Source organism: Cyprinodon variegatus, unplaced genomic scaffold (genome assembly GCF_000732505.1).
Source record: "Cyprinodon variegatus isolate N-32 unplaced genomic scaffold, C_variegatus-1.0 Scaffold335, whole genome shotgun sequence".
NCBI classification, from domain to species: Eukaryota; Metazoa; Chordata; class Actinopteri; order Cyprinodontiformes; family Cyprinodontidae; genus Cyprinodon; species Cyprinodon variegatus.
In genome coordinates this window covers 239,993-254,509 of record NW_015150788.1, presented here as the reverse complement: position 1 = coordinate 254,509, position 14,517 = coordinate 239,993, and the positions used below count along the sequence as shown (strand labels likewise).

General features: G+C 39.0%; 1 protein-coding gene across 2 annotated transcripts in view; it reads left to right on the top strand.

The window, feature by feature from the left end:
- The window catches only part of prickle2 (prickle homolog 2), a 117,764-nt gene continuing 103,247 nt past the window's right edge, over positions 1-14,517 (top strand). Inside the window, exons 1-2 of one of the 2 annotated variants that reach the window (XM_015385312.1) lie at positions 1-126; positions 597-682. In XM_015385312.1, the coding sequence (XP_015240798.1) occupies positions 85-126; positions 597-682 (128 nt within the window). In that variant the 5' untranslated portion in view covers positions 1-84. Of the gene's footprint in view, positions 127-504; positions 520-596; positions 683-14,517 lie in introns of those variants that run through there. The other variant, XM_015385313.1, reaches the window with a different exon arrangement.

Genomic DNA, 14,517 nt, shown 5'->3' with positions numbered 1-14,517 from the left:
CCCCCCCGGTGAACAGGCGCCGCTCGAAAGTTGCGCTTTTCTGCGCTTTAAGTGGGAAGGAAACTGATCTGGGATCAGCGCGTCATGTGGAGCCGCAGCCGCAAAGGGAGAGATTCCAGCAGATCGGTAGGTTGCGAGGGAAATGCAAAAAAGCATGCAAAAGTTTATACAGGTCTGAAGTTTTTTTGTTACTTCCTCTTTTATGTTTTTTTTTTTTTTCAGTTGTTCAGTGCTCATGCTCCTTTTCTTGTTACGTTTTTTTCCTGTCTGTTGCTGCTCCCGCTTCCATGGGGATGGACTATTGTACTCTGACACTGGAGCCAACCAATAGCTCCCCCAGGATTTTTCTCTTTTATTCTGGATCTTTAACCTTCTCGTGGCTTTTTCAAAGTGTTTAAATTTGCATAGAAGCAGCTTATAGCGCACTTCATATTGCAGAATTTAGTTAGGTCTATTTATTCCAAAGAAACATCCTAAAAACTTCTTACACCAGCCATGGCAGTCAGAGCAGCTACCAAGGTTTTCTAATTAGGGTTTTGTTTTTTATCTGCTTGAAGCTGTGAGGCACTCATCCTATGATTCTGTCTCCCCCTCAGTTGAAGCCTGCAGAGGAACAGCAGAGAGGACAGCCCTGTATCACCTGTGGAGATCAGTGTCCTGGTTTTCTTCTGCACAAATGGAGGTAGGTCACTGCTTTACATAACTATGAAAAAGTATTCTTAACTTTTTTTTCTTTTTCTTTTTTCTTTTTACAAATTTTCCATGGTACAATAACAAACATTTCATGTAAATATTTGGATACCTTAAAGTGCAACCAACTGCCTTCAGAAGCCCCAAACTGAGTTGACCTCTGTGTTCCTTATCCCAGCCGTAAATGCAGCTGTTTTGTAAACGTATGTGGGTGGATATTAGAAAACAGCGTTATAAAGACGCCTCCTAAAGTAGAATTAAATATTATTTGCCAAGTTTGGGCACAGAAATAAGGAATTTGACTTTGGTTCCACGTTGCTCTCTCTGAAGAATTTCTTAATAACATAATGTAAAATCCATTTTTAGGAAATAATACAAAAAATCTTTTTAAATGTTTTTATCTATATACATATTGGATCGATTAGTTCCAATATGAATAGCATTGACCTGGGAACTTTGACTGTCACATATTCATAACTGCCTGAGTGGAAATTTAACCTTATTTTCTATAGAGCTCTATTAAGCCACAGTTTGATCCTAACATGTTTTCTTGCTGCCCCAAACCTCAAAGTAATGGATGCACAGAGGACAGGATGGAAAATGGTGGTGTAGAAGATGACCAGCTGTGCTTCTTGAGTTGCTGCTGGAAGTAGTATTTCTGCTCTGCCTTCTTCTGAACAGTTTTTATGTTTGAGGGCAATTTCAGATTCCTAGAAAGGGGGGTTAATAGGAACCTGAAGTGATCCACAGTGGACGCAGTGCTTTTGTGGCTTGTCAGACTAAAAACTCAATTTCCATCGTAGAACATGGCTGTGGCTGTTTCATGATGTGGGGATGCTGTTCCGTAACTAGAGCAGGAGGAGGAGCTGCAGAGATCTGCAGCTTCAAAAACAATGTTGTCAGGGGCAACCTTTTGTCCTCCATCCACAGACTGCTCCTTAAGTGAAGAGTAGCTGGAAGTTGTTTAGGAGAAAAAGCAAACAATAAGCTATTAAGTAGAAAGCGAACTTAAAAAATTGCAGGACTAGCCTGGAGAAAAATCTGTTAGAGCTTGCAGAAGGCTGAGGCTTAGAAAACTCGAGACCGGTTCAAGGGTTCACCTTCAGCAGAACAACAATCCTAAATATACTGCCGGAGCTACTGTTGAATAGTTTAGATCAAAGCACATTTATATGCTGGAATGGTCCAGTTAGAATCCTGACCTGAATCTGAAAAACTCCTGTTCAAAAAAAGCACCCATGAATTTCAGACATTTTACTTGTAATAAAATAAAATGAAAATGTGTGATTATCCTTTCTCTTTACTCTATTACTCTATTATCTACTTGTTGTTGGTCCAATATGTAAAATTACAATAACAAAACACTAAAGTTTGTAGTTGTGCGATATAGAGCTTAACAAGGCATCATAGGTATGCAATATGCACGAAAAAAATCAGTTACATATTGTTAGATAGCATGCCAGTGTTTGTTTACGTACTTTTCCTCACAGGTCTGCAGGCATAAAAACACAGAAGTGATTTGTTCCGCTACTATTGTGAAATCCAACTGGCCGATTGAGCAGCCACTAATTTAGCAAAACACTTTTTCTTTGAGCTTTTCAATTGGAGTAGCATTCAGGAGAAACTCCCTTTCAAACGCCTGTCCCTTTGAGTAGAATCAGCTGTGCATATCCTAGTAACAAAGCTGTTGTTCTGCTTCCCTATGTGCTCTAAAAGTTTTTATTTTCCCTGTTGATAGACAAATAGCAAAGCATACAGCTCTGCTTCTTGCTGTTTTAGTCTCAGTTAAACATTAGTGAGCTTATGCTGGGAAACAGCAGTAATGTATGAGGATGTGGTGTTGGTATGAGCTACAGGTGATTTCAGTTAGGGTATTAAAGTGTGACTAATGTGGAGCGAGCAGCAGGGAATGAACCAAGGGAGTCACTTTAACAATGTTAGAGACGTTTTAATTGGTGTGCAGGGAGATGCCGACGTGCAGGGTTTAAAACATTGTTCATTTTGCAGGGGATGACTTTTTAGGTGGTGGAATAAATTTGTTCTACCTTTTGCAGTGATGTTTTTACAGCACTTCTTATATATTACCACCCTTTGTTCGATGTCCTCGGCGTGAAATCCAAACCACTGCCATATATTGCATAACTGAAACACCTGCTATCACCATCCAAAAAATAATCCTGTTTGGAAGAGGGGTTTATGATGCATTCAGAGTGTGTGGGGAAAAAATCTAAGTCTCAGTTAAAGAGATGCAGAAGGATTAATGTCGTCATGCGTATTTGTACTTGACGGTTGCGATAGAGTCATTTTAACTATCATACGGGGGAAAACTCAAGATACATTGAGTATATTCAATTGCCCACCCCTGATATGGCACACTGAGCACAGTTATAGGCGTGATTGTACTCTAATTTTTGGGCTTATCTGAGGCAGGTATTGTTAGGGTTTAACAGACTCACACATCATCAATAAGAATTATCCTAAGAGTGAAGATAAACCCAGAAACAGCAAATTGTGAAAAGTGAAATTGAAGGAGGGCTGATTACCTGAAATTACATGACCAATGGAATACTACTGATGCATGCAAGCTCTATTCTCTTTTGCTTTTTTGGTTGTTTCTCCACTACAGAGAAAGATAAACGCTGAATAGGCCAGAGGCTAAACAAAGAGTAGCTTCATCTGTTACATTTTCTTATGAAGTGGGAAAACTGTCAGCTAAATAGTCTGTGGAGCCTCTCCTTACTGTTGTTTCATGCTGTGGACTGGCTCCTGGTTCTCTCCCTCCTCTGTCCATTCTGAGTTTAGAACCGCCTCTTCTCTCTTAGAAATGAGAAAAAATCTGTTGTCTCTCTGGGATTCATTTCAATCTTTGTTATCTAGCAACGTTTACTGAAGCATTCTAAAGCTCTCTCTTCATACATCTATAAATTCTTTAACACTCTCTCCTCCCACTTTTTACTCCCAACATGGATCTATTAATCATTAATTGGCTAGAACCCTGGAATATATATTTCTTTAATATCTAATACCTGTAGTGCATATAAACATCTTATATAGAGGTTATCCAATTTCCTCAGTTATCTGATTTTTTTACTAGCCATTCTATTCTGATAAATAAGTGGGTTGTTATTGCCAGATGTCCACATATGTCCCTAACCCGGCCATGTGAGATGTTCTGGGCCCATGCTGAAAGGTGTGAATTGCAGAGATGAGTCAGGGCTGTTGTGTAGGTGTTAGAAAGATAAAATCTTAGAATACCTCCTCTCAGCTCTACTTCTGTTAAGGACTTAAGAAGCCTCTTGGATAAGAGAAGAAACGTCTTGAGGAAATGAGAAGTTCAGTTGCCTACTACTTAAGGACCTATAGATTTTGGAGAAATGCTAATAGAATTGTAACATTTAAGAATCATTATTTTTGTCAAGCAACTTGGGATGTAATCTGACTTTGCAGCATACTAGAATAAGCACAAATTATATTGTTTCTCCCCTCTAAAGTACATTTTAAGGTTTGGATCTATGTCTCAATTTTTTCTCTGGTGTCTCCAGTAGTTGTTTGGTTCTTGTCATAAAATCCATAGCATCCCCTCTTTGCTTAAAGCAAACCAGCAGGGGCAACAGTGAGCTTAGGAATGCAGACTTTTAATTGCTTGTCTTTGTAGTCTTACAATAAAAAGTGGACATTTTCTTCCCCAACAGGCTTGAATAAACAACAGCAGGCACCAACTTAGGAACCCTGCAATAGTTAAGGAATGCAGCACACTTGGAGCGACCCCGATGTTGAGATAAAAAAGGGAAAAACACTATGAGAGTTGAGATGAAGCTTCTTATATGTCTTCCTTTATTTCAATGCGTATTCTATATGACATTATAAAAATTAGACATTTTCATGACAGCACACTAAACCTTTTGCAAATTTCTCTGTAGAAAGTCTTTGAGCTTGTTAAACATTCCCTGCGGGGAAAAAGTGTCATGCATTTAAATTTTAAATATGTTATATTTGAATTCTAATCAAAACCGTTACTGCTTACCTTATGATTTAATGTGATATATAAACAAGGAGAAAGGATACTTAAGATGATGGCCACAACCTTACTACTAGAGCTACTTTAAAATAGTGTAGACCATTTTCAATTTGTATCCAGTCAAATTAAAAACCTAATCTAACGTGTAATCAGTGGAAAGGCATGTTTTATAAAAAACGAATTCCTCTCAATGTGTGTTCTGAAGAAAAACATGTTTTACATAACTGTAAGCATTCAGATACTCATACCCTTGGAAGATTAAGGTTCAAATTAATCTTAGAATGTTGACCAACATCTCATGAAAATATCTGTAAGGGGGGTATACTGTAGATTAGATCAGGCATCCCCAAACTCGGTCCTCAAGGCCCCCTGTCCTGCAGGTTTTAGAGGTTTCTCTGCTTCAGCACAGCTGGTTATAATGATTGCAGTAGACCAAAAGCCTGTTAATCAGCTTTCAATTAAAATCAGCTGTGCTGGAGCAAGGAAACCTCTAAAACCTGTAGGACAGGGGGCTTTGAGGACCGACTTTAGGGATGCCTGGATTAGATAAATTAGAAAGACATGATTCCAGCTTCAAAGATTTAAAAATTTATACTAAAAAATAAAAAATACATGCTGTCTTTCTCAAATGTAAAAAAATCAAAACACAAATGGACAAATATAAGGATCTTTTTCAAAACTGATGCCCATTTTATGTTGTCTTTTTCTGCCTGTCTGTCTGACATCTTTTTGGAAACCAATGTACCCTTATGATCAAATAAAAACAGATTAAAATTTAAATCTGCTAAGGTCTTATGCACATAATATGCATATTTTGCCATTGCATGCAAACTCTGTTCTCTGTTGTGTTTTTTTTTCCGGGGGTGGGGGGTGGGGGTTGGGCTTTGTTTCTCAACTACACAGAAAGATAAACGGTGAATAAGGCAGAGGCTAAAAACAAACAAAACAAACTAAACAAAGAGCAGCTTCATCTGTCATATTTGCTTATGAAGTGGGAAAACTGTCAGCTAAATTTCTGTCTTCCAGCTGTCTGACTCACAACTTATCGAAAATCAATGTATCCTTATGGTCAAATAAAAACAGATTAAAATTTAAATCTGCTGAGGTTAGATGGACATATTATTTTACAGAGTTTTATTTGTTCTGTGTCTTCTCTGTTTTCTCTACTGCTATGTGTGAATGTGAGATAAAACTGAAATTCCAAAAAACATGATGAAGTCATGGAGGATTTTTAAAAGTTATTAACTTACTGCATTTTCACTAAAGTAACACACAGTACTGCCACTGCTCCTTACCTCCTATTAAACCTATGGAGGGTTCTGCCACTTTGAGCATAACAGTGTTTTCCAGACTGGCCCTTTCTTGTGAGCTGACTGAGGGTGTTGAGCCATTTCCCATTCAAGCTGGAAGAAAGAGGAGACAGTGAGGCGTTGTGTGTTTAAGATCCCCCCTGCCTACACAAACACTGCCCTCAAGAATGTTCCTCCACTTGCTAGGCTGGCTGTGTCTGAATTAAACCAAACACTTGATGTGAACTAACTTTAGAGCTATTGTGGAGGATTTTTTTGATTTTTTTTTTTTAAAGACCCGCCCTCTCCACTTAAAAAAACGCACATGCACAACCCTGTACCCGCTCCAGAGAGGGAACGCCTATTAAACGCATGTGACAGCATGAAGGAGTCCATTTCTCCTCGTGCATGCTCTGTTTAAAAGTTGCTGTTCTCATAGCTCATACAAGCTTACTGTTCCTGAATGTCCGCTCTAACCCCTAAATCCCTCAATCACTATATAGAGTGGGGACTATATACTGGACTTTATAGCAAACTCAGTTAACTTACCGTTCAGACAGATGATCACTACTTTTTGCTCCCCGTGGGTCAGGTAACTTCTCCTCCACTGCGTTGTGCCTGCACCACCCGCTGCTGTCGGGTAGCGACAGCCTATGGTGGCAGCGGGCAGCTGTGATGGCAAATCCCATAATGTTTTGCATTCCGGGATATATCTGCCTCTTTTGAGGCCTTTCTATTCTTCTCAGACACTTTGTAGACACTTTTTCTCTTACAACCCTCAGCCATTTTCCAAGAACCGCGGTGAGAAAGGGGAGCTTCAATGACTGTCTCAGGCCGCAGCTCACCACATATATATGCCTGAAAGTGTAAATGCACAGAAAAAGATCGCTAACAGGACAAGCACGTAGGACGGCCTTACTTAAAAATATCACCTTAATGATTTACAATAAGGTGGACCACTTATTTAGATGATCCACCTGGAAATAAAGGATCATCCACTATACCTTTAAGGAAAGCCCTAAGATATTGGAGAGTCTGTGGGGTGTTTTTAGTTGCAGCCAAAAGTTTGCATGCTGTCGTCTTGCTTTAACGTAATTAAATTTTACATTTAATTACAATTATTACAATTTAAAGTAAAAGTTTCATCCCTCTGACTCATTGGTAGCATTTTATAAGAGTTAAAATGACTGGGACCAGCCTGTTAGCCATCACCTCACAATCCTGCTATTAAAAGAATCTCCATACTCACCATTGACGGTGAAGAAAAAATTATTATCAAGAAAGAAAAAAGACTCCAAAACCAGTATCCTTAGCTTCAACTTAAATTTGCCTAAATGCACAAAGCAAATCCTCCCTTGAGAACCGTTTTATGGTCAGAGGATCCAACAACAGTGCACAGAGGAGTCAAGTTGAGGCTCTAAATGTCTCAATGGTGGTAGGACAGCCACTTTCATGCTCAACAGTACTGCTACGTTTGAAGAAAATGGACAGAATAATAACTAATAATAATGGACAGAATAATACATTTTTAACTGTCTCGAACCAACAACTAGATGGTTCATACATTGGCCTGGCACAACAGGAAGAAAGATCCCAACGACACATCAGACTCTCACTTGATTTCAGTCATTTAGGCGGACAAGGCCTTGCTAGTATATTAGTTTGGGTGAATGTATTTCTGTATGTACATATAAATTTGGCCATATTTGAATCAGAGAAGATTTTCAATGTTGTTTGATATTTACTGAGTTTACTGTATATGGCAAAATGTCAACCCACAGCAGAAAATTAGCAGTCCAGGTTACGTATCAAAAGCCCTACATAATGACATTGATTCACCATTGGCTTTAACATTACAGTAAGTGTAAAAGTGCTCTCCTTGTAATTTAGATATTTCCCATAGCAGAAAGCCCTTCCTGTACCTACCTGCCTCTCTGTTCTTATTGTACTTGTGTAACTATGGAGGCTGAGTCTGCTGCTCAGGGCAGGTTATAATTCGGAGCGGGTTTCTCCCTGTACTACTTGCTCCTGAATTATTAATGGGAGCCTTGAGGTTGATTGATTTTCATTGTGCTAATGAGACTCATTACCAGCGTATTAACATGAGCCCTGAGTGTTACTGTGATATTTGATCAGAGAGATCACATGGCTCTCCTCTGCACCATGCCCAAGTGTTTTAGTGTTTGAACGTTACACTCGACCTGCTTTGCAGACTCGGCTTGTGATGGATATGATTCCCAGTGTACCTACAATGTGTGGAAAATACTCAGAACACAGACAACAAGAGTTTGAAATTTTTTTATATTACATGAAACATGTACTGTAGCCCTCTGAATACAAATCATGATGAGAAGTTTAAAGCATTGCAGTTCGCCAGTAGCGCAACTAAAGTCCCAAACTTAGAGTTTAAAAACATCTATATAATTTTTTACTTTAGGATGGCTGACTGGAACAGAACAAAGCTTGTACTTGTTTGCCGCAAGATTAAGGTGAAACATTAGCTGTCTGAAAGCTGTACTGAAGGGGCAGAAAAATCAGAAAGAAAAAGAGAAGAGATAGTGCTTCAGCAGGATGAGAAGGACCGAGGTTGAGTTTTAACCCGGCTATGAATGGCTCACTGACGTCTGTCCCCTCGGTAACCCAGTTCAATCTGCATAACATTGGGCCGCCCAGCTATTCACTGTGTTAACAAGACTGCCTGGCAAATAAAACTGTCAGGGTGCTCCAGCATTGAATGGGTTCTGGCTGCTGCAGGGAATAATAAGGGGAGGAGGTGGGACAAATAACCCATTGGTGATTGGTGCCAAAATAACAGAACCTTTGTGTTTTTTGCACTTTGGCAAAAACATGATAAGGCTGTTCTTTGGCGGGCTATCTCATTATTTAGCTGTGTTTGCAAACTCAGGTAATTAGCTGCCAATGCTTATAATAAAGGGGAGAAGCTAAACACATGTTGTGAACTAATATGGCAACACCTCATGACAGTTTAAAAGAAACTTCAAATATGGCAAGACATTTTGCAACAATAATAAAGGCAAAATTATTATAGAAGAAAACAAAACACAAAGACCTGTGTATCTTTACACCATGTCCTTGGGGTAACATGTTACCTGGTGACATCCTGGTGATTGCTTTTCCTTCAGCAAGAGCAGGGAGGCTGGCTATTGCAGGACAGCAATCTAAAGCACCCAGGCAGGGTTATGGGAAACTTGGATCTCATTAACAGTTTGCAGTTGTTATTTTCAGAACTATGCAAACAACAACAGACAAAATCTATTTACAGTTTATGTCCAGGCCAATTGTATTGCTTATGAGTTTACGTCAATATGTCAATGTACTCAAAGGTCCATAAGCAGTTAAAAAAAAAATCAGATTTTGACACAGCCTTCTTCAGGATTTCACAAATAATTTAAGTCATTAATAGCCACAATATAAGAGCATTTAATTATTTCTCTCATAAAAATGTATATTTATCCACAGTGTGGGACATAGTAAAAGTGTCAATGATGAGATCCAGTTTTGGGAATCTTTAGTCATCTTTATTTTAAATGTTTAGTATCAAAATAAATCAAGATCTTCATTAGAAAAGGAATTTTTCCATGATAACTTAAAAAATGTTAAACAACAAGCCTTAAACCCCTGACCACTTGAAAACAGATGTTTCCTGATGACAACCACTATGCCTCTGACTCAACTTAGACTATTATGAACAACATAATTTGAAAAATTGTATTCTCTAAATGTGCAAAGCTGCAAATGCAGTAAGAGGTTGGAGAAAAGCCGCAATAGTCTGATTTCTTTGTGTTAGTCTATCCTGGATATGTGGATTTAAAGTGACACCAAGGAAAATATTTCACAAGGCATGATTTCTTTGATTTTTAGATACATATTGTGGAAGCTGTTAAATTTGGCTGTTTTCCAAATTACTTTTTAAGGGAGAATATTTTAGAGTTTTTACAGCACTAGTGGTTTGTTTTTATCAACAGTAGGCTGACAGGAAAGGGGGTATGAGAGGGGGGGGGAGACATGCGGCAAAGAAAAACAGGTCGAATTCGAACCCGGGTCGGCCGCGTCGGGGACTGATGCCTCCGTATATGGGTTGTGCTTTCTTTTTCTCTCATTACAGCTTGTTTTCTCCATACATCCTTCTGTCTAGCCTCTGTGATCAGCTCCTGGGCCTTGTGTTTTGTCTGCAGGCATTCTGGATGGTGATGTCTGTACGAGAGGATGGCTGAGATGCTTTATTGGTTCGCTCCAACCTTGATATTTAACATTGGACAAAAGCACAAAATCCTGCTTGAGATGTTTTGTTGAATGTAAAAATTATTTTAGTGCCTCTGGCAACAAAACACAGATATACTTTGGCCTTATTTTCGTGAAAAAGGGAATTTAATCAAGGATTGAGAGTAGTATTGCTATCCCTTTCAGGAATCTTTGTATGATGTCTTTTTAGTTGACGTCATCAGGATTGCTCTGCACTCCCACTGTTGTCTTTTTTTGTCAGAGTGGTTCAGGTGTCATTTCATCTATCAGGTGGGTTCTAGCTGTGTAACAGGACACCCTGTGAGGCATCAGGTGTCTGTACCGCTCAGTGCTTTATAACAGTTTCTATAACAATTTAGGGCCACAGGACCTACAGAGAGCAACCAATGCTTCCAATCTGGAAGCTTTAAAGATGTAAATTAACCAAATCTGTAGGTTTATTTGTTGGATTTCTTGAGGTAATTAGCTGCCCTACATTTTAAGTTAAGCATATTGGATCAAAAAGACTCAACACACATGCATGCTCCTTATTTTATCTAAAATAATAAGAATATTTAAAATCGAAGCACAATTTTCTCTCTCGTTATAGGTATAAATTATACTTTCTGCTGGTATCACAGGTGAAAACCCAGTAGTATTACACTGAAGCTTTCAGTTGTAATGTGAAAAACCTAAAAAGCTGGAAGTGTGTTAATGCTCCTCTAATAATGTGTGCAGTCAGATCTCTTAGTAATCGTTTTTTCCATATTATTATCTAATTAAACTGAACGGCTCTGGGTTAAACAGATAAACCACTTCATGCTATATGAATGTACCCAATTACTAGGGGTGTAAATCACACCTATCATGGCGATTCGATTCAGTATCAATTTCCTGACCCAACGATTCGATTATTTTCGATACTCAAGAATACACCACGATACGATTGAATTGATTGGTTAATCGTTTTTTTTTTTTTATCTTACAGGCTAGACAATGTTTCAAATTTGAAATAAATAAATGAAAGCTGTAATGTCGGTATGCATTTTATTTGAGAAACAACAGCAAATAACAGAAGGAGCAAAGCTATGCTCCACCTAGGCCTATGAAAACCTAATTCACTGATAAATAATAATGTCTCTGTGTTATAGATTCTAAAAGGCCTTGCATAAAAAAATACTGCGAGCAGAAAGAAGGTAGTGGCTAAAGGAAGCGAGGTAGGAGGGCAAAATTTGTTTAGCGCCACCGCAGCACGGGAGTCGGCATTACATCCAGGAGCGAATGGATAAAAATAGACCAGAGAAAAAAAACATGAATCGATACTCTTGCATACGTGTTGATGCATCAGGTCGTCTGCTGTTGGATCGATGCATCAATTATTATTTACACCCCTACCAATTACCTAATTAATTTCTCTAATCACCTCTGATTATACATTGATATATAGATCAATTTATCAAATTCCCTGATCCATAGGTTTATTAACACAACAGCTGTGTGGGTCAGAGTAAGTGAAGACTCACCCTGATCCAAGAGTTTTCTTCATCACTTCATCTTTATCAAGGTCATCAGAAACAGGTGCTTTTTCATTTGGTTTATATATAGCCATCAGAAGTTGCTTTCGGCTCACAGATACAAGTGCACACACAGACACCATGGCTTGCACAACTGTGACACCAGAGTTTTTTTTTTTCTTCAGCTTTTAAACACAACAATTTTCAATCCTTTCCCACTGACTCCTGCTGTACTGATACTAATTTACCTCGATCTAATTCTGATCCTGGCTTTTAATGAGGGCTTGTTGCTCTGAGCTGCCTTTGAACTGTCACTAAGAATAAAAGGAGGAGGACTAAAGGCTTTCAGACTCACAGAGAGTTAACATTTACTGTGCAGAGGATGGCAACTTCCTACCCAGTTTCCCCCGATTATACAATTTGTTCATGCCATCCTGTCCCGCTGCTGGGATGCTGCAAATCTTTTCAGTTTTTTGTTGAACCCTGTCGCTCATATCCCACTATCTTCAGCTCTTTTTCTACCGTTCCTTTGTAGCACTGTAAACATCTGCTCTTTTCACCGTGTAGTTATTAACATAATTTGCTGCCCTCTCATTTGCCCTGTGCTTATCCATTTTTATGTCCTGCTCCACCTCAGCCATCAGACGTGTATCTTTGCCATCCCCCACCTTGAAGTGTGAAGCCTGGTTTAAGCAGTGCACCACTTCAAAGCCCTCTTTGAATCTCTCCTCCTCATGTTTCATCCACCCACCCTCCCACCTTCTCACTGCAACACCTCATGCTCCTTTGATATATGAATATGATTTGAAACAGAAATAATAAATTATATTTATCAGCATGTTTTGGAACACAAATTACCAGGATGATTTAATGTCTCTTGAGGAAGTTTGACAGAGTTTGGTGTTTTTTTGCCACCACTAGAGGTCAGTGTGGTTTCACTATACCAATTGGGTTAAGAGTGAAGGCTCTCATTCTCCTTTCATCCTCTTTTCTATTGAAGATTAAGCTCTTTGAGTCTCTTTGACATGCTTATTATTTTAGTTAGTTCGCCACTGATTTATTATTGACCCATGATCCCAACGGGAACTAAACCCTTATTTGTCTACTCTGCACACAGTGTTAAATTATTTGATTGGTTTATTGATCCATCCGCCCCTCTGATAATTGGTTGGGTTTAGTAGCATGTTGACCTGAGAGTTAGGGGTCGAGAAAAGAGGCTCTGACAGCCTCTCCATCAAACAGCACTTAGGCAAAAAACATAAAGATTATTTGTTGTATTGATATATGCAATATAATGCCAGAGCTTCAAATCTTTATCATCTGCCTGATCCTTTCCTCTAGAAATATATTTGTGGTTTTCCACCTGTCTGCTTCCTATGTGCTTTTCTATCTGTCTGTAATTTGCTGCCATCTGAGAAGTGGGCGATGTGTCGTCTACACCACTCACATTCCCACGTGAGTCAAGGCTGAAGCTGAAAAGCTTAATCTGACAGGATGGTGTTCTGCTTCTGTTGAGCTGGTTCACACAAACTTTGTTGTCTGTTTGGGTTTTGCTTAAATCTGTGCACATATGGGGAGTGTGTTTGGGTGTGTCTGTCTCTGTTGGAAAGAGAAGGAGACAAAGGAAGGAGAGAGAGAATGATACTGAAGAGGCAGTCAAACCATCATTTCATGGATGAGAAGCTTCAATCTGCCTTTCAGGGCCCGTGTGCAAGATACAATTTGATCTAAATCAACATACATTAGTTATTTTATACCATTGTGTGTGCGTTTCTGGATTTATCTGGTCCTTGCTACTGATTCAGCAACAATAACAGATCCTCAGAGATTTGACCTGATGGCATAACACACTTTTGCTTTATATTTGCCACCAGTAAGTACAAGATGCATATGAGTGAAATCAGCGACTTTTGAGGTAATTGGTGCACAGGGAACTGATCATCATGTTCTAGAAACCAGTCTCAGATTATTAGAGCTCTATGACATGGTGCATTATGCTGCTTGAAGTCAAATGGAGAAGATTGATATAAGTCATAAAGTGATGATTTATAACAATATCGGTGTTGACCAATAGGGACTAAGGGGCCAAATATGTGCCAAGATAATATCTCCTGAAACATTAAACTATAGCAACCAGTTATCTACAATGAGGTCAGGATGGATCCATGATATAATGTATGGTGAATTAAGACCCTATTATATGACTAGGCTGTTTTTTTTTTCATCTTTCAGTGTCTGGTTTGGTTCAGCCAGTGCAAATTGTGGCGTCGCTATTCTGTTCTTAGCTGATTGGAGTGACACCTGCTGTGGTGTCCTGCTGCTGCAGCCTATCTGCTTCAAAGTTTGACGAGCTGTGAGCTCAAAGATAGTGTTCCACATACCTTGGTTGTAATGAGGGGTTATTTGACCTGCTGTTGAGTTTCTGTCATCTTGACCTCTGACATCAATACGACATTTCTCTCCAGACAGCTGCCACTCTCTGAGCGTTTTCTTTTATTTTGAACCATTCTGTGATCAGAGTGATGGGTTTGAAAATAACAGTTCCTAAAATACTTAAATCCCACTCTCAAACCTTCAGCAGGGTTTATCAATTCTGGGTGACTAATTAAGTCATTGTAGTGCTGAAGAGCAGTCAGTGAGTTTACTCTTAGCTGTCCACCTCAAAACTTAGTTTTTAAAGGAATAGTACACCCAAAACATGATTAGCCTTCATTTTCTACTCACCCCCATGCTGAACAACACTCTGGAGTACTTTTTTGATATC